The sequence below is a fragment of the Penicillium arizonense genome (assembly GCF_001773325.1).
Source record: "Penicillium arizonense strain CBS 141311 chromosome Unknown PENARI_contig016, whole genome shotgun sequence".
NCBI lineage: Eukaryota > Fungi > Ascomycota > Eurotiomycetes > Eurotiales > Aspergillaceae > Penicillium > Penicillium arizonense.
In genome coordinates, this window is record NW_019173293.1 from 144594 (window position 1) to 163714 (window position 19121).

Sequence of the window (19121 nt, forward strand, 5' to 3'; positions counted from 1 at the left end):
TTGAATGAGTGGATTAACCTGTTTAAAGATGGGTCTATATAGATGTTTTGTTCATAGCGCTAGATGTACTCAAAGTAGAGTTATGAGATACGAGTTTATGACCGATATGAAGTTCAGACATATTAGATCTACTTGTTTAGAGTCATTTACGTGGAAGTTATCAAAATCAAAGCTCATTGAATCGAGATACACCAACGCACAATCTATCAAAATCGACAAAATAAGTCCAACAATCAATGCTGAACACAAAACTCTACCGTCGTTCTTCTGCCACCCCTTTTGTGACACGATCCCCGCATGCTGTTCCTCCGCATAAGTTCGGGTTCTCCAGTGTCCTTGGAGATAGTTTATTGGGTCTGCAAAGCCCAAGAATCTCTCGGTAGCAGATCTCCATATGATGAGCCGCAGCGATCGGGGACAGATCACAAGCGCTCAAGCGCGGGCTCGGGGCCCGCGCTGGTCCTATCCAGTTCATGGCTCATGGCCGTCCGAATGATCCAACGGATCAGAGATTAGGAAAGAAATACCTCGGCCGAGGGCATAAACGGGATTATACACCAGGGTCCTCGCGAGCAATCACACTGGTTCCTCCATGTGTAGAAAGTAGCCTGGCCAGCAAGCAGCACGGCTCAGGCGCCGCGCAAAAGGAAATAAAAACGATCCTTCCGTGAATTTGTTCAAATATATTAACCGCCGTTCGCCTTACAGATAGAAAAGGCTCAGCGGCATCTCGAACACCCTTCACGCGGGCAGTCCACTTGGCATCTGGGAAACAGCCTGGCTGGCCTCGATGTGACGGTAGTTCAAGCCCAAAGTAAACAGTTCTTGGAGACCGGCGTTGACACGCTCGTGCATGGAGGTATCCTGGGGAGTGATGTTGGTCAACTCTTCCAACAGGCGCACGCGGCACTTGTCGTAGTTCCGCTCAGCAGTCTGGAGACGCTGACCGAGGCTCGCAGAGGCCTGGGTAGCCTTGACAGAACCAGCCTGGGAGTGGACGGAGCGAGTGCGCTTCATAGTAGGAGCGGGAGTGGCACCGGTGACTCTCCTCTTACGGCTAGCGGGTTCCTTCTTCTTGATCTGACCAGCGCCGGGCGAGGTCTCGGGTGAGCTCTGACGCTCGGAGGTGGCATAGTCGTGGACACGGCGCATGTGGTCGTAGAGGTTCCATCTCCGGGGGAATCCATTGCCTGGAACAGCACGTTCGCAGCCCTCCCACAGGCAGAGGTGGGGGTTATCTCCGTGGCCATGGAGGCCGTGGGCTTCACGTTCGTGGCGGAAGAGACAAGCGTTGGAAGAGAAGCGGAGCTGGGCATCAATGCAGGCGGGGGCCTTGCACCGGTAGGGCTTCAGATGGGAGTCCAGGTACTTGCTGTTTGAGGCAGATCCGTTAGCTGGGGCTCAGATGAAACCAGAATGTCATGCACGGGAGAACTTGCTGGTAAGCGCATTTTTGCGTGGTGGGTGGGTGACTGCAGGGTTTCTCTCCGGTAGCGAATGGGCAGTAGTATTTTCCATCGCTGTGGGTGGACATGGAGTAGTAGTGGTGCTCCCGCGGGTTGCGAGCCTCGACACCTTCCTTGGATCGCTGGCGGACCTGCTCTCTCACGGGGAGCGGTTGGAAGAACTCTGGTTCGACCTTGGGCTGAGCAGCTGGCAGAGCTGAACGGCGGGACTGTCTGGTTGGTCTAATGGTCCTACGTGATTGTGGTTAGGTTTCTGGTCATAGGATCTCTCATATCAGCTTTGTCGACACTCACCTGTGGAGGTCCCTGTCAAGAGTGTTGGGGAACAGGGGCTCTGCTGGGTTGATTCCATGGGTTCCGAGGGGCGAAGTGGTAAAATCTCCGAGGAGTGAATCATCAGGGCCCATAAATGAAGGGAATCCAGAGTTAGAGCAAGAGGAAGTGACAGAAACATCATTGCTTGCGTCGGTCAGTGGTGGGGAGACTGGGACAGTCTGGAATAGACCTGACGAAAATTGGTCCATGGTGGTTCCTGGGTATTGGCCGTCATGCATCATGGGGGTCCATGATTCAGGGCCTGTGATATAGTGGCCGTCCTCGGTGTGGGAGCTGTGTCCGATGGAAAGAGCATCATCTGGGGTGCCATTCCTGTGGCAGACATCATTTTCAACAGAGGAAAAGTCCAGGAAAGAAGTATAGAGATCCCGGGACATTTCATGGTCATTCATGTCTGGGACTGCTGGGAAGTCCACGCCAGAATACATCACATCATTTGGTCCGACCGTGGGGGTCATCAGCTGCTGAGACAGCGAGAAAGAAAGCATGTGCACCTCGGAAGAGTCTTGCTTAATGGGCTGGTCTGAGTGGTTCAAAGTCCAGTCTTTCATGTCCTGGGGATTTCCATGGCTTGTAGGAATACTTGAACACATCGAAGAGCTGTCATGGCTCGACAATTCATCATCCTGGATTGATCTTGAGGCAAGATTTGAGATTCCTTGAACCATGGAGGTATGCATGGACTGTGACATTGAGACCCGCTCAGGGTCGTTGGTCCTTGGAGACATTGTGATTGTGGTTGTGATATGAACACTGTAAGAAATGAGTCAGTGACCTACTCCTTGACGTTCAATATTGAGAAAAAGCAAATAAAAAAATAAAGACAAAGGAAATCTCCATGGTCCAGAGTGAAATAGGACCTAGTAACAGTCAGTAAATGAAAAGTCTAGCTTCAAGAGTTCTTCAATATTTTAACGCACCAAAGCCGCGTGTGCGAATTTGAGAATTCCTAGGCCGAAGGGACTGAAGGATCCTGGTTCAATTCGTCGTGTCTATGTTGTAAAGCCCGGGTCTGGTGTCAATCCATGGAGTAGTAAGTGGTGCCAGGTGCAGAACAAAGGTTCATGCTGGGGCTACTATTCGTCGAAGCATCATCATCCGGGTAAGTCCAGGTAAGTAACTGTCGCTCATTTTATTGTGATGGCCAGATCAGGTATACGGGGCCAGGTCCATATCAATGGCCTTGAGAATGTTGACTTTGGGGAGGTTGAAGCGGATGCTTCTCCATTATCGAAGTGCAAGCACATTAGCTTGAAAGAATCCTTGGTTGTTCCAATAGGCAAAGTGGTTCCATTATTGTTGAGATAGCAACGTGGCCTTAGCAGTATGAGAAATCCAGGGAAATGTCATTTCTGTCCATAAAGTGGTTCATTCTAGGGGCGCTGGTTCCAAGGGGAGTGCAGGGTCCAAGGGTATATCCATCCACTCTTCACTCCAGGTTTGGAGCAGAGGCGAGGTCAAAAAGGAGAAACATCCAGGGTAGTAATCCAGTGGTAGTTTGTTGATTGAGAGTGCACACATTAAACACATCTCAGAGAGATAAACTCAGCGGGTGCTGAGGGCAAGCAGTCCTTGGCAGGACATCCTGTTTGGGTCGCCAAGATTGGCAAAGTCCATGGAAGCAGTAGTGAAGTCCGTAGGTCCTGGGAGATTGGTTGTCGAGATCCTTGGCAAGAACAGTTGATGGAGATACAGGTCCAGAAGACAAAAGAAAGAGCGCATAGGAGAAGCAATTGCAAGGAAAATGTGACGGGAACTACCTATTGAGTGTTTGTCGAGAGTGGGCAGACTAAAAAAAAGCCTGGGAAATAACAAGAAAGCAAATCCTGTCCGGGGAGTATGTGGCAGTGAATCCTTGTGGCAGACTTGATTGCATCAAAAAGACCAGGGAGTCTTTGAATTGAAAGGCCGGTCCAGGGATTGCTGAGTGTTGTTGTAAGGGAGTATATAAAGTGTGAGATGATATGAACAGTCACAAAGTATATGTTGTGAAGTAAAAGGGGTATCCAGAGTTATGGAAGAAAAGAAAAAGAAGATGAAAGAAAGGGGATCAGCGGCTTTTTAGCACAGAGTCAAGCGAGAAGCTCGGACTGTGGACCATCAAACACGGCGTGTGCCAGACACGCATAGTACAGCCTGCGTTGGCACTATTAAGAGCCAATGCAGCAGACAGGCGGTGATGGGCTTTGCAGATGGGGGGTGTTCGTTTGGCTGAGTGGAGGAATCTGTTCTAGCGGTGAGACCGGCTCGGCGTCTTGAGTGCTTGGCAATGGATATGATTGGTGAAAGCGCAGGCTGACGCTGCATGATGATGTCTATATTGGTCGATCGGCAGGTTCCCTTGTCGCGTGTTGATGAGATGGCCATGATTGTCGCTGTGTTGCGTTATCGGGTGGTTGTGAGCATCCCACGTCCCAGGCGCTACGGGAGTGCACATGCGGCGTGACCCTACCCCACGTCATTACTGGAAGTGAAGCAAAAGAGAATCAAATAATATAAAATAGAATAAAAATTGTAAATTATAATCATAAATCATAAAATTTTGAAATGAGAAGTATCTATTACGGGCCAGCGGGACGGGGCGAGGCGACCCACGTTGGGCAGCCATGCAGCCATCGGGCGCTTTTCCTTTTTTTCAGTCAGTCAAATTCCTCAAAAAAGTGTGAGAGAAAATCATGATAGGTGACAGGATCAGAAAAATGAAAGATGGAATATGTTTTCGTTCAGTAATCCGAAGATTTCAGGTGAACTATGCTTTTGATATTGTTGTTCATCATCCAGGAGGATGGGGGGAAATTGAAATGGGAAGGATCAGATGGCTTACCTGTTAGCGGGACATGTCGGAAGCTGAGTTGGCAATCATAGGCATAACTGGATTGTTAACTGGTCAGAAACGGTCAGAAACATTGTGATTGACGGAAGAAGTGAAGTGTGTGGAAGAAAAGAAAAGTTTTTGAGGCGGACGGATGGTCACGTGCATGGGTTTGCACTGTTTATACTGACTTCCTCGAATAGGAAACAACATCACACCCGAAGGCTGAGACCATGCGCTGTCGTTTGACGTCTTCCCTCCACATCTCACAGCTGTCATGCACCATGAATTGGACAGGCGGCCAGCTGCAGCGAGGTTCTTACCGCTCAGGCCTGCTGACAAAAGCCCAGAAGCAGAATTTCGCCAGGTCTCGATCAAATGCGAAGGGCACGGCCATTCACCCGCCTTCTCCATTTCGCAACTTCCCTGGTTCTGGACCATGGAAGGGCTTGAGCGCAAGTGATAGAGGTGCTGAGACAAATACAGGAGATCAGTTAGTCAAGTGCTGTTGGTTGCTTTGTCTTGGCTATCCTGATCTATGTGTTTTATACTGACCTGATTCTTACTGAAAGGCCCGCAGTGGAGCCAGCTTCACATTCACATGAAGAATCTACATCTAATATTGGAACTGGGTTGAGCAATAGCAAACGCCAGCTCCTCAAAGAGCCTGACTGGGGTGCTGTGTCTGCGACTCGTCCCCTCGAGCTCGCCTTTACAAGTGTTGAGGAAGTTGAGCGGTTTGGAAAGCGGCGCAGGCTGAATGACAACGACAGAAGGCGACTGGTGGCAGCTAAGGACAACAGATCTACATTTTTCGAGCTCCCCAAATATCCACGGAGAGAAAGACACACGTCCTCGATTATCGATACGGGCGAAGACATTCAGATCCAAATCAACGGACGACCGGTTGGTACGCATGTCAACAACAGCTCAGGGGCGGGCATGTGTAGTCTGTCATCCCAGTCAATGCTTCTCGATCATGAGGGTACTGCTGTCTCCGAACAGGAGGAGAAAGAAAATTTGACGTCCACCTGGATCACCAATTTATTTCCCCCAATCCCAGTGAGAGCCTTCCGGGATTAAAAATAAATTTATTTCTCCCAGAACTTGTCATTATATGCCAGAGCCTGACACATCTAATGGACAGGAATGAGCTGACCATTAAACCCACATTTATAGTAGATGCCAAGGGATATATACTGTCAACCAACTCATGCCAATAACGATGCCCGCTCCCGCTTTGAATAAAATTCCTGACTAACACTCGTGTCTCTTGCTGGCCACCTATTATTAAGTCCGTAGCCCTAAAGTTCGCTCGTGCCTGTGCCTGAATATCCAACGACTGTATGCGGTCATCACATGACCTCATTCCCCATACTAACGTCATCCCGAACCAACCATCTCCAACATCACAGGTATCAGTTCCTGCAATCATTTCACCATGCGTTCCATCCCAATCCTAGCTTCACTGGCAGCCAGTGCCCTCGCATCTGCACTGCCACCGAAAGTCACAGACACTGATAGCACCCAGCTCCCCCTCGTAATCTGGCACGGCCTCGGGGATGATTTCGAACGTGAAGGTCTGAAAGAAGTCGTCGAATTAGCCGAATCCACAAACCCAGGGACATACGTGCACCTGATCCGACTCGCCGAAGATGGCAATGGAGATCGCCAGGCAACCTTCCTCGGCAACGTCACGGAGCAAATCGCCTACGTCTGCGACCAGCTCGCCGCAGACCCAATTCTTCGCACCGCGCCCGCCATCAACGCGCTAGGCTTCTCGCAGGGCGGCCAATTCCTCCGCGGCTATATCGAGCGCTGTAACGCCCCGCCCGTGCACAACCTCGTCACATTCGGCAGTCAGCACAACGGCATCTCGGAGTTCCAGTCGTGCTCGTTGGGCGACTGGCTATGCAGTGGAGCCGAGGCACTGCTTCGATCCGGTCGGTGGACGAACTTTGCGCAGTCGCGCGTCGTGCCGGCGCAGTATTTCCGCGATCCTACGGACATGGAACAGTACCTCGAATACAGCAATTTCCTGGCCGATATCAACAACGAGCGCGAGTTCAAGAACGAGGATTATAGGAAGAATTTGATGTCTCTGAATCGATTCGCGATGTTCATGTTTGAAGAAGATACTACTGTTGTGCCGAAAGAGAGTTCGTTCTTTGCCGAGGTTAATGGTACCACCGGTGAAGTGACTCCTCTGCACGAGAGGCCCATTTACAAGGAGGATTGGTTGGGTTTGAGGGTTCTCGACGAAGAGGGGAAGTTGGACTTTAGAACTACTCCTGGGCAGCACATGCGGCTGACCGAGAAGGTGCTGAAGAAGACTTTCGAAGAGTATTTTGCTCCGTTGAAAGGAGAGCAGAGTACTTCGTCACCTGGCCTTGTTGTGCAGCGTGCTCACTAATTGATTTCTATCTCATCGGCGTTTTTACTACATGATATCCCAACTGCAATACTGTTTTATTAGCATAAAGTCGAATGGAACAAGTGTCACAAAAGGCTAATTACTTATTAAATGAGAGGACCTGTCGCTGACGGCGAGAAAGAAAGTAGGTAGCAAAAGGATGAGACACCGCATCAAACACCATAGAATCATGAAAACTCCTTAATAGGCTTAGATCTTCTCGATCTGGTGAAGCTAGGATTTGTTTGCGACGAGAGATCTATCAAATCTCTTTCGTCGTATAAAGGTTCGATAATGTTGAGGAATCTTTCCTTAGAATATAAGGGAATAGAAGTTACAGTGCTCAAAGTAGATATCGGCTAGCTTGCTGGTGGCTTCTCTCCGGGGTATAGAGGGTAAAGGGTCCGACAAATCCGCTAGCAGTGAATGGCCGTTTGGTTTCTTCTCCGAGGATAACCGTGTCTATGGTTCTGACAGGAGGCACTAGAAAACGATTGCGGTTGCATGCAGTTAGTCGCAATCTGGGCATTTAAATCAGACCCTTCTTCCCCGTGAGATGATGCTGACACGCTAGTCTCTAGAATGGTAGGGGAAAACAGATGAGGTTCTGTTGTGTTCTCATTGACTCGAGCAAGTTGCGCTTCCAGGGAAGCAATGCGATCCTCGAGACCTTTAACATAGCTAGGTCCATGTCAATCAATTGTTATCATCAGTTTGGCCAAGGAGTATAACCTTCTCGGGACAACTCCGCCATCTATATCGGTGTTCACGCAGAGAAGTATACGTTCTGTTCGCTCACCTCCGATGTTATCATTAGCGTACTTTTGGCTATACATCTACTGATGGATGCATATCTGCTCGAAATACACTACACATGCCGTAGTTAAATATCTTTTCAATTTAGCATCTATATTTTGTACTGACAGGGTAGCTAGATACAACAACAAGTTTCTTGTCAAAGGCAACCTGCACCGACAACATAATGACGAAAGCCCGACCTTCCAAGATAGACATATGTAGAAAGGGAAAAGACAAGAATAGAATATCACTTGACGAAAAAGAAGTACATGTACCGACAGAACAGAAATGAAATATGCCAGACCGGTGGGATTGAAAGAGCCAGCACGTCCACGCCAGATGAACCCAGATACAAGATCCATCATGGGCAGGCGATGCGGGGAATATCACAAAAGAAAATTATATATAAACATATGAATCAGGGAAAGGAAATGGTAGGTGAAATTCCTGGAGAATCATGCTTATCGAATTGACAGTACAGGAAGCAGCAAACGAAAAATCAATAAGGTGGACGTCCGAGGCCACCGCTGACCTGTCGTTTGCTTGAACTTCTACCCAGTGGGCCCTTGGACCCAGAGATGGCGGTTGCTGGACGAGTCCCATTTGTCACTGTGCCGTCGTCAGGCGAGAGGAACCCATCGAGGAGTCTCCGCAATTGATCTTGGTGACTGCCATCCAGGGAATTGGATTCATAGTCATTCATCAGTTCTGGGATTTTAGAGCCGGCGAGGTTGTTACTAGAACGGCTCTTATTGCGGTCCAAGGACTTGGGGTTGAGAATACCAGAAGCTGCATCAGATTTGTCTTTCACTGAAGACTGTCGCGAGGGACCTGGCGCAGTGGATGGGCGATCGTATGAGATCAATGATCGCTGGGAGTCATTGGGGAAACCTCCTGGGATTGACAAGTTGACGGGGATCGGTGGTACGGGGGGTATTTGCTCGTCTGAATTCACGCGACTCAGGGAGGGTGCGTTGAGAGGTTGGTCGGAGGGTTTGTCGCCCGACAGGACAATTTCTGCTGCCGAAGCGCGGGGTGTCTCTGCGCCATCGCCGTCAGGTGTTTGTTGGCCAACTGGCAGTTGGGCGGAGACACCGTCGCCCATCTCAGAAACAGAGAAGGCACCGCTGACCATACTATCACTTCCAGAGGAGATGATACTGGCATCTGATGCGTCAAGTCGTCCACGCAACGGGCTGAGTCGCCGAGCGTGAGAATCGTTGGTGACTGAGAGCACGCGACGAAGCTCATTGACGCGAACAGGAGACCCCCTGCTCGAACTATAAGATGACGAGGCAGAAATCTCGGGAACGTTCATACGGTGGTTGTCGCGGAAGCCCGAGCCAGCAGGTGAGCCATTTGCTACTCCGTTGGTTTGGTTGTTGTTGCGAGTATTGAGGGTGCCGCCTCGAGAGCCATTGATAGATAGGGCGTTGGCGCTTTCCTTTTCAACATCTGCCAAGCAGGCCTCGCGTGACCATGGAGACAGCAACTGATCCCTCACGGGAGACGGGAGGCCACAGTCGACCTGTGATTGAGCGGTCGCATGTCCAAGAACTGGGAATGTGAATCCTCTTGCGGGTGAGGTTGGCGGGCTTTGTGGGGGAGATGAGATTGACTGGCGGTAAGACTCGTCAATCAAAGAGACAAGTCCCTCAACATTACGGAAGGGTGTCAACGGAGGCGGAGAAGTGGAGTCGTTGACGTCTCTCTTTTCTTTATCGAAGTCAATACCACCGAGGCCAATTGGGGGCACCCGGATCTTGGAGAGCCAGTATCCCTTGTCCACTCGTTGCTGGATTTCCTTGGTGATTTCAGCTCCAACGGGGGAGGTGTCCATTTCAAACTTCTCTGACAGTGCGAGAAGGTAGCCGTGGACCAAGCTTCCGGTGTTGACGCGAGCCGCAAAGGAGCTCAACTCAATAGAAGTAAACATGTCTTCTTGTAACTTGAGGATCATGGGGAACCCAAATTGAGCAGCGTTCACTCCAAGGTTCTGTACAAGATTTGTCAGAAGCAGATGGAGGAGGAGTACCTCGGATTCGTCAGTGGCTCCTTCAAGAGCAGCATCGTAGATCGCCAAGTGCAGCAGACGGAGGAAGTTCGATTGTGCTGCTAGCGCCACTGTTTCTCGCTGGTTCCCAGGAGCCGAAGTGCTTCGGCGATTTTGTTTGTCGATCTGCTCGGACTCTCGCTTCGATCCTGTTTTGACGTATCTCCGTACATCTACTCGTGCTTTGAGGTCGTTCTTGTTGGTTTCAAAGGTCAACCATGAGAGGAAAGCGTCGGTGTAGGCATAGCGAACACCCCGGTCTGCATCACGCAAGAGACCTTGGGTGCCCTCCCACACATGAATGCCGACTGGGTGTCTGGATTCCGCCCCGGACATGGTTGATGGCGTCCTGAGATTAGCCACGACCAATATGGACTTGACTGCTCGAAGAGCGGTCAGTTTCGCGGCGGCATGTGAAAAGGTTTCTGCTGAGGCCCTGTCTCCATTAGATTCCGAGGCGGAGTTCGAGTCAACGTGTGCAACCCCGGACTCTTGAACGGTAGCCAAGGCAGATTGTGCAGAGCTATCATGGAAGGAAGCAGGTTTAAAGCGCCTGAGGATCGCCCGCATCATGTCAGCGACTTGGTCGCCGTAGTAAATATGCGTTGCGAGGTCTCCAATACTCTGCTCCAGGAGTGTGAGAAGATCCCGTCTGTGGGAGGAGATAACCATATCGATCGGACCATTAGGCTTCCTCTCTGAATCTGCAGACCCAGCATGATCCGGAGGGGAAAGTATATCGGAAGCATAGTGCATGAGACCAAAAAGAATATCAATGACGCTGAGACCAATCATGTTCACCGAGGATCTGAGCAACCAATCCACCACAGAGAGAATGGTGAATGCCGACCCCAGGGCTTCCTCCTTGGGGCTTGTATCGTGCAAGATCTCCATAGCCGTGATCAAAATGATAAAGCGGACCTGCACCGGACACCAATTCGCAATGAGTTCGATCAAAGAGGTGGCCCAGTTCCCGTTCTTGGCCGAGCTTAATCGATTCTGCTTTTCACTCTGCGGGAAGCCCTTCGTCGATACGAAGCGTAGAATGACCGTTACCGCGATGCGAATCTGACCGCGATTGCTCCCGGAGACGATAATCTGCTCGAGGCAGCGCAGGGCCATGAGCCGAGCGTCCATCTCTGCCTTTCGATCTGCATCGTCCGCAGACCGTGCTGCGAGCTCGGGATCGCCCTCCGCTGTGTCCACAGTGTGCACGGTGTTGACACTCATGCGGCGAGGTTTGGGTCCATCCCGTTCATTCGTGTCAGCTTCTTGTAGCTTGGCCTTGAGTGTCGGGATCAGGTCCTCATCGCCGGAGTACAGGTTCTCCAGAATGATTGGTAGACACAGCTTCAGCGAAGTGCCACCATCAGCAGCAAGGCTCTCTGAGCTGACCACGCCCCTGATAGCTCGCAGTCCCGCGTTTCTCCACCGAATGGCTACTTGCGGGCTGAATTTTGTATTAGGGTTGGAAACAAAAGCTGGATCGGCTAAGCTGGCGTATGTCCGAACGACTTCTCGGTACTGGGAAGCAAGCCCCTGGTCCGCCGCAATGGCCGAAATGTCCTGATGCCGGCAGAACATTTCAAAGGGCACAATTGATTCCTCCACCATAGTTATGTCATTCGAACGCAGGACAGTCTCGATCACAGTCATGACAGAACGCGCGTAGATGGGAAGATCGCGGGGGACTTTTTCGATGAGGGCAGCCAGGATATGAAGCGCCACCTGGACATTTCTGTATTGGAATCAGTCAGTTCTTTTCAAGCGCGATATTTCTTGACTCGGCCTCTGCTCACCCTAATCTGCGTCTCCAGACATCCCGGGCCACTCTTTTCTCCAGGAACGCGCCGACCTTGGTCAGCTTACTGCGGCGCGTGCTGGTATAGTACAGCAGGTACGAGAGTTCACTTGGATTCGGCCGAACTTCCGCCACCCCCTTCTGGTATTTCGGATAGCATTTCAAAGTCAGGACCTGGTGCTTGGGCCGGCATGACTGGCGTACGGACTCCATTGGAAGAGTATGGGTGACGCATACAGCTCCCGGGTGGCGGACTCGAGAAAGGCGCGAGCTTCACGATGGTCTTAGAAAGGGAGATTGATCGGTAGGATGAGGTTGAAGAGAGTGTATAGGGTCGGATTGCCATGGGAGGGTAAAACGTTGTCAAAAGTCGCAACGTGGACGTGAACGGGAACCGATGAGGTAGTTCAGGGCCGATCACCAGGGGGTGGGGCTAGCTATAACCCCAAGAAGTGACTGAAGAATGGGCGAATATTAAGAGAAGAGATACATGACATACGTGAAGGATTGATGATGAAGACTTGAAGACATTCAGGAGAAGGGTAAAAAAAAAACAATGTTCGGATTGTTCGGGCTGGACACTAGCCCAATTCTACTGTACTGCGTCATGTCTCTTTTGCTTATATTATATTCTTCTATTGCTCGGTTTTGGGATACAACACGTTATTCGCTAGTTGCTGTTGATCCTCAGAATTGAGGCTATTATTCTATTCGTTCCAGGTATGAGTGCGATTTTAGCGAGGTACAGGTATGAGGTATGAGGTATGATGTACGAGTAAGTAGGGAATCCCGCATCCCAACAACGCTTGGTCCTTTTCCCACCCCGCAATCCAGTCCCGTCAGGGGTGAGAAGCTGTGATGCTCGAAAACGATGTTGGTTGATCGACGGTCGTGGAGCCTCGGTCGCACATGAACCTCGTGTGCACTCCCCGCAGCCGTGTGGGCTGTAGCTCAGCCGACGGTAAAGGCTCTTGTCCAAGTACAGTGTAGTGTAGATCCTCTGTGGTTCGGTTGGCTTGGTTGGTTCGTTTTGTATGGTTTGCGCTCAAACAAGCACACCCTGGTCGCATGCGCAAGATCCTCCATGAACATAGGTTCAGGGCTTGCAGCAAACCATCAGGTCTTGGTCCCATCCTGGCCATCGTGTGGCTTTTCCTCTGCAGCTTCTGTCTCAGCCTCGGCCTGCACAGGTTCGATAGGCATGCTCAGTCCGGCCAGCCCTTCAATGACTTGCGGGAGAATGATGTCGCGGCGGAACCTGTCCTCCTGCAGCAATCGCAGGGCCCGTAGCGTGGGACCAGGGTGTGTAAGGAACTGGGAGTACTCCGGTGTCTTCCAGTAAGAGTAGAGGTAGGCTAGGTAGGCTGCAAATGCCTGGGCGTCTGGTGAAGTAGCGGAGTCGTCATCGTCGTCGGCATGGGAGATGCCCAAAAGATTAGGGTAGGTAACAGCAAGGTGAGAAAGGTAGTAGGGGTTGGCGAGAGAAGAAACAAATTCCAACTCAAGAGTAAAACGCGGGTTGGTGAGGGTGGGAGGCTCCATGGTGAAGGTGAATGTCGGAAGCTCAAGTCGCGAAGGGACTGCGGGAAAGGTGGAGCGTGGTCAACCCTCAACTTACATACGGTACACTCTTGCACTTTTACTCCCTTCTATCTTTTTCAAGAAAAAGACAACAATGCCTTGATAAAGATATCAACTGAAAGGAAAGAGAACTGAATAAGAACACAGTGGCCGAGGACATATCTCATTCATATGGTTTATACTTCGTGCAGCGGCTACTCTTTGCTGTCATTCACTTCAGCACATTGCGATGTGATTTCAAAGGCGCTTACGCCTTGAAATCACTTGTTGATTGTTTGGGATCTTGTGAGGAACGGACTTGGAATGTAGATGGTAGAAATCGATGTGTATGGGAAGGGCCTTTCTTAAATATCCCTCTGGGCAAGCAGCATATCTATGAATATCTATAACAGAGGAATATCAACATCGTATTACGGGATTGAGCAGTCTCTCTGGGCGCCGAGTATTGTCTGAGATACGATCCACCAGGGTTTGAAGGGGTGTCCAACTGAAAGGGAATCTGACTTACGACAAGCTATCATATCTGAGGACTCTCATGGAGGGTAATAGAACGACTCAGCCCATCAATTAAGTCACCTGGGTGTATTTGCACCGCAGTGCTTAACTGGAATGAAAGAGCTAGTGCCCAAGCGCCAGTACAGTCTGTAAAGGACGTTGGACACTTTACAGAATCCGATATTAAAGAAGGGTTGAGCGGTACTTAATCCTCGGGGTTTACAGATGGAGATTGACAGATGTTGGAGTCAACTGATTTAATTATCTCATGCGAAAAGAAAAAGAGGAAAAGAGCAATGGATAAAGAATACAGATTCTCAAAGCAGGGCTCAAAAGAAGTACAAGAAGGGAAGAAAGACGTAAAAAATAGGAATAAAACTCCGAATCATGACCCGATCCTCGACTGGGCGTGGCGTTTCATGGCGTCCTGAAACCAGAACCGGTGTCAAGTATTCTCTTTCAGTTCAAATTAACGCCATGGGGAGCACTGCTGTTTTGCAGTACTCGATGCTGGATATTACATGAGAAATCATCACTCCTCACGGAGGAGATGGCGACGGGGAAAAGCAAAAGTAGGCCGCACATTGTCAAGTCAACCTAAGGGTTCAGGATGACGCACGGCGTGCCCAATGATACCTACTCGAAGCAGGTAGAAAAGCGTTCGTTAAGAGTTCAGTCGCTGGTGCGGCGCTCGGGCTTTGGCTTGCGCAAACTCTTCATGCGGTTCAGGAAACCGCCACCACCAGGGTTGAGCTTGGATTCTTCATATGCTCGCTCATGGGTTGCCTTACGCTCCAAGCCGGTATTCTGCTTGGGGCTGCTGGAAGATCGGAGACGGCCGCCCTCAAGACGAGACTCGACGCTGGCACCCTTCTTGTCCCACTCCTCATCGTCATCTTGGAAATATGGGTTGCGCTCATTCCCTCGGGAAGATGCAGAGTGGCTGGATTCGATTGCTGGAGGGTAGTTGTTGTCGGTGGGAGATGTGATACGGCCGGGGCCTCGTCCACGCAATCGCTGGGCCAAACTCTTCTTCCGTGCAAGACCACCGTTCTGTCCCATCGAAGTCTCGTTCTCGCTTTGGCGGCGCGCCATGGCAGACCGACTGGCCGGGGCGCCATCGAGGAAAGTACTGGTACCCAGTCCCATACTCTCTGATCCATGAACGGGCTCTACACGAGCGGTGGGATCAAAATTGTTGCCTGAGTCGGCATTGCGGCGGGCTGCCGTAGCAAAGTCATTGTGACCCTCTTCCATCCTGCCGTGGAAAAGGTCGAGGTCAATGTTGGAGTTGTTGGGGCCGGCGCCGCCCAGAGCCATGTTAGTAGAACCCTTGGGGAAGGCCTGCATGGGCGCGGTGCGCAGGCCTCGGCGGTTGCGGTGGGGGTTGCAAGCATCGAACGGACCATCGTGGTGGAACACTAGGATTACAATTAGTATACGAAGGTGGAGGCTGGCTCGGACTCTTGAATACTCACTTCCCGTTCCATAGATGCTAGTCACATCCAGCTTATCAATGATGTCAAGTCTGCGGTCCTTGCGGGTGGAGCGAGACTTGCCATCCTTGTTGCGACTCTCGCGCTCACGGTGGCGTCTCTCACGTCGGCGCTTCTCGTCTTCATCGTCGAAAATGGTAGAGGCCCGGTCCATCACAGAAGACTCAGAGTTCCGGCGCGGTCTGCGCGAGGGTCTGTCGCGGGGGCCCATGGTCGCGGCCTTGTTCAAGCTAGGAGGGTCTGCGAAGATGTCAAGCGGGTCTTTCTCCTTTGGCCCTGCCGATCGCCCGGGCGGGCGCTGGGGTCGGTTGCGATTTGAAGGGGTGCGGTGGGTGGTGTTGGGAGGTGGGCGAGAACGAGGCGGTTGAGGGGCAGGTTTCAGTGAAAGATTCTCCTGCGATATGTTAGATCTGGCTCCATCACGTCTCGAAAGGTCAACTTACGAAGAGCTCACGGGTGTTGCTGGAGATGTCGGTCTTCTCGACCGGTGAAAACATGGTCGCGCCTGTAGACATTCCGGGAGCTGATTGCGGCGACATCGAATCTGCGTCGTCAAGGAAGGGGTTGGTTGATCGTGGTCGCTCTGGGCCACCGTTGGATGCCACAGGAACCGAGGGTGAGAGAGCACGGTTGCGGAAGGGATTGTTGGAGCCAAAACTGGCCGCAGTGGGAGATGATTGGGGTTCTGTTTACAGTCAAGACGTTTCGAGTCAGTCACTCTGAATGTATCCCATAAAGTTGCTGGGGGGGAGGGGGTTATAGAGGGAGTTATATGACCCAGGGGGAGCATTACGTACCTGCCAGCGAGACGCCGGGATACCCAAGCGCTGGAGCGGCATTCATTGTGAGGTTATCACAATGAAACAAGGTGTGTGTGGAGAGAGAGTGCGTCAAGTGAGTCTTAGGGTGTCGCACGAATGCGGCGGAAGGTGGCAGGAGGTGATTCTGAAACGGCGGGCAGGGGTCACAGTGGAATGACAGTTGATCACAGCCAATAGATCCAATAGTTATCCTCAGATCGAAGACTTCAAAGTGTTAGGTTAGTTAAAGAAATTAAAGGAAGAAAGAAAAAGAAGAAGAGGAAAGGAGGGGGGCAAGGGGACGGGAGAAAGGGGATCGGCTTGGGAATTACGGAGTACTCCTGGCGATCTCCCCTTTCCAACACTCTACTATACATGTACAAGTGTGTACAGTATCTGTGGCGCTTGAGTTAAATCTCCTGCATTTGAAGCTAACTGCTAATGTTCTTCTGCAGCATCTCGACTCTAACTTCAGCATGTGCCAGGATCGACGGGGTTCCACCCTAGGCATCAAGTTACTGTACTCTCTCACCACTGTCACTCTCACTGTCACTCCAAAGTATCTGAGATTCTTCGGCTACCAAAAATAGGCCGGCATGACGCATCCCTTCCGACTTCCCTGATGTCATTCCCCTTCCGGAATGTGGTGATCTATACTTTCCACGCGAGATGTTCAACCTCCACATCTCCAATGTCGGGCATGTACACTGCCGAAGGGGCAACAAACGTCATATTCAGGCTCCCACTCCGGTCTACCAGCTTTAGAGCCATGTGCCTCAACATAGCGGTGACGGGATCTATCCACGCAATCAAGTGTAGCCCGGATCAAGAGCATGGCGGATGCAGTCCCATTAGAATTATGACCAGTCCGATACTCTGTTCGAGACACGCGCTGATATGCACTATTTGTCCAATGTCTCTAGCTTCTAGATCGAGGCACATCCGTCGAGAACGGAGAAGGTATCGAACATTCCTCAGTGTGGAATGCGATCTGAAATGAGGTGACCTCATCGCAAGCTCTGTTATTGATAATGGGATATCTACCTTGGTACCTGGGGAATACAAGCTGTGTGGATTATGTATGAGTTAAACCGCACTATTAACATGACAGGTCCACACCCCCTAGCTTAACGCTTTCCCCCCACAATCCCAAGGCCAAACTCAGAAAACATTAGTAGACCGGCATTGGGACGCCATTAAAGTCATAGTGCCATGTGTCGATGGAGGTCTGATCGTACTCGCACTCCATCTTGTTTCCCTTCCACTTAGGCCGAAGGGGCCAGCCACAGATCTGGCGGTTCTCTCCAACATTCTCGCCTTGAAGGACAGTCGCATTGAGCGTCACGGGCTTCACATCCTTCTCAACCCAATTGATGAGAACTTGCAGGTTCGTCTGCGGGAATGGGCCATTGGGCATAAGTGGGTTAGTACCGCAATGCGCCGCACCAGGAACAAGGTAAAGCTGATACCAATCCTTGAGAGCGGCGGCCCCCTCCTTGTAAGAAAGATTGGGGTACATGATGCTCCGGACAGACTCCCAGTATCGAACTGAGGATGCAGTAGGAATGCTGGCATCTGCCTCGCCGTGGAAGTGGATGACCTTGCCGCCAGCCTCATGGAACGGCGTCAGATCGGGCCAGTTGGTCTGTAGGGTAGAGGCAAACTCCACCATGCCGGAGATCATCCATTCCTTCAGAGTGTCGTAGGTCACGCCGTCGAGATTGGAAAGGTTGGTGCCGTTCTTCTCCACCAGAAGGGCAATGTGCTCGCCACCCAGGCCATCCACTTCAAGCTCCCATTTGCCGGTTTCGGAGTTGTACTGAGTGGTCACATCGTCAAAGTCCGCAGCTGTTTGATATGACAGGTAAACTTGTCTACCCTTGGTATCACGAAGACCGCGAATAACCTCCTTGGCAACCTCGACGGCTTTTGCGGTGACAGTTCCATTCTGTTCTGGAGTGGATGAAGCACCCATCTGCCTCTTGCGCTTGCCATATCCGCTGCTAGTGGATGCCGCACAATAGTATGGCTTGCCAACAACAGTGTTGATATCAAAGTGCAGTTGACAAAGATCAGAGCGAGAAACCACGCCATCCTTCAAGCCATCGAGAGAATCACACGCCGAGATAGTCTCATTGATGATCTTCTCCATTTCACAAGGCGGAGGATAGTACCCCAGAGTCTTCGTAACGATATTCGAATAAAGATGCTGAGTCTGCTGGAAAGACCAACGGAAAGCAGGGGCACCAATAGCAGCACCATCCCACTCATCGCCATACCGTTGAATCTGACTCCAACCCTCACGACCACCCTCCGAACAACCCTGGTAATAAGAGTAGAGCTTAGTCTTATCAGCCATACCATAAAAATTCCGCGTCAACTGCTTCCCAATCTTGCTTAACTCCCAATGAGCCTTGTACCCAAACATATACAACGTCTCATAATCCAACGTCCCATTGGCAAGGAGCATGGCCGCATCAGCATTCGTAGAAAAACTCCCAAACCCACCATCCGTAGCTCCAGCAACAGCACCATACATCACACCACCAGGCAGGGACTGCGCACCAGAGTAAATGGCATAGCCACCGCCGCCAGTAGACAGATACCTGTTCTCGAACTTGCTCGGGTCGGGCAACCAGTATTGGATGAGGACTTGGTCATCCCGGCCGTCATGGGTGTATGCCAAAGTGAGATTGCAGTACGAGAAGGTTGCTGCAGGGTAGAATGTCGAGGTCGCGCTAGTAGATGCATTTTTGACTATGTTTGTCGTGACGGAAGACTGGTCGAGAGTTATTCCTTGGATGAATGTCGATGCGGGTAGGTGGGACCGAGCATATTCCACAGTGCAGACGTCCTCGAGAGAAGCTGCTGTCACTGCTGTAGCGTATGCAATGGCAGCGAGGGCCGCTGCCTGGGGATTGGAGGGAGAGAAACGCATTGTTGGACCCGTGGAGCCCTAGTAGAGGAAGAGGATTGTAATTGATGCTGTCTGTCTGCAATACTGCATCCTCCTGGGTATTTATAGTCCAGCACCAAGCTCGCTTGAAGCGAGCTCGTAGCCCCGCGTCTC

The 19121-nt window shown here is 51.1% G+C and overlaps 7 protein-coding genes across 7 annotated transcripts; 2 read left to right on the forward strand and 5 right to left on the reverse strand.

Moving 5' to 3' along the window:
* Nucleotides 1-741: 741 nt before the first annotated feature.
* On the reverse strand, nucleotides 742-2530 carry PENARI_c016G04533 (putative C2H2 finger domain protein; the record flags this gene model as incomplete). Its single annotated transcript, XM_022634033.1, has 3 exons — nucleotides 742-1372; nucleotides 1428-1697; nucleotides 1761-2530. The coding sequence occupies 3 exons, from the start codon at nucleotides 2528-2530 to the stop codon at nucleotides 742-744; spliced, it is 1671 nt and encodes a 556-aa protein (XP_022485990.1).
* A 2368-nt stretch (nucleotides 2531-4898) lies between these two features.
* On the forward strand, nucleotides 4899-5697 carry PENARI_c016G02531 (uncharacterized protein; the record flags this gene model as incomplete). Its single annotated transcript, XM_022633985.1, has 2 exons — nucleotides 4899-5107; nucleotides 5187-5697. The coding sequence occupies 2 exons, from the start codon at nucleotides 4899-4901 to the stop codon at nucleotides 5695-5697; spliced, it is 720 nt and encodes a 239-aa protein (XP_022486156.1).
* Nucleotides 5698-6055: 358 nt separating this feature from the next.
* On the forward strand, nucleotides 6056-7027 carry PENARI_c016G07924 (palmitoyl-protein thioesterase family protein; the record flags this gene model as incomplete). Its single annotated transcript, XM_022634114.1, has 1 exon — nucleotides 6056-7027. The coding sequence occupies one exon, from the start codon at nucleotides 6056-6058 to the stop codon at nucleotides 7025-7027; it is 972 nt and encodes a 323-aa protein (XP_022485934.1).
* Nucleotides 7028-8324: 1297 nt separating this feature from the next.
* PENARI_c016G09883 (uncharacterized protein) lies at nucleotides 8325-11892 on the reverse strand (the record flags this gene model as incomplete). The annotated part of the gene is made up of 2 exons (XM_022634149.1): nucleotides 8325-11616; nucleotides 11678-11892. 2 exons carry the CDS (start codon nucleotides 11890-11892, stop codon nucleotides 8325-8327), a joined length of 3507 nt encoding a protein of 1168 aa, XP_022486108.1.
* A 903-nt stretch (nucleotides 11893-12795) lies between these two features.
* Nucleotides 12796-13221, reverse strand: PENARI_c016G06289 (mediator of RNA polymerase II transcription subunit 31; the record flags this gene model as incomplete). Its single annotated transcript, XM_022634074.1, has 1 exon — nucleotides 12796-13221. One exon carries the CDS (start codon nucleotides 13219-13221, stop codon nucleotides 12796-12798), a length of 426 nt encoding a protein of 141 aa, XP_022486025.1.
* Nucleotides 13222-14427: 1206 nt separating this feature from the next.
* On the reverse strand, nucleotides 14428-16094 carry PENARI_c016G11685 (Pal1 family protein; the record flags this gene model as incomplete). Its single annotated transcript, XM_022634196.1, has 4 exons — nucleotides 14428-15176; nucleotides 15234-15645; nucleotides 15695-15936; nucleotides 16049-16094. 4 exons carry the CDS (start codon nucleotides 16092-16094, stop codon nucleotides 14428-14430), a joined length of 1449 nt encoding a protein of 482 aa, XP_022486094.1.
* A 1128-nt stretch (nucleotides 16095-17222) lies between these two features.
* On the reverse strand, nucleotides 17223-18989 carry PENARI_c016G06487 (putative tannase; the record flags this gene model as incomplete). Its single annotated transcript, XM_022634082.1, has 1 exon — nucleotides 17223-18989. The coding sequence occupies one exon, from the start codon at nucleotides 18987-18989 to the stop codon at nucleotides 17223-17225; it is 1767 nt and encodes a 588-aa protein (XP_022485971.1).
* Between the last annotated feature and the right edge of the window lie 132 nt (nucleotides 18990-19121).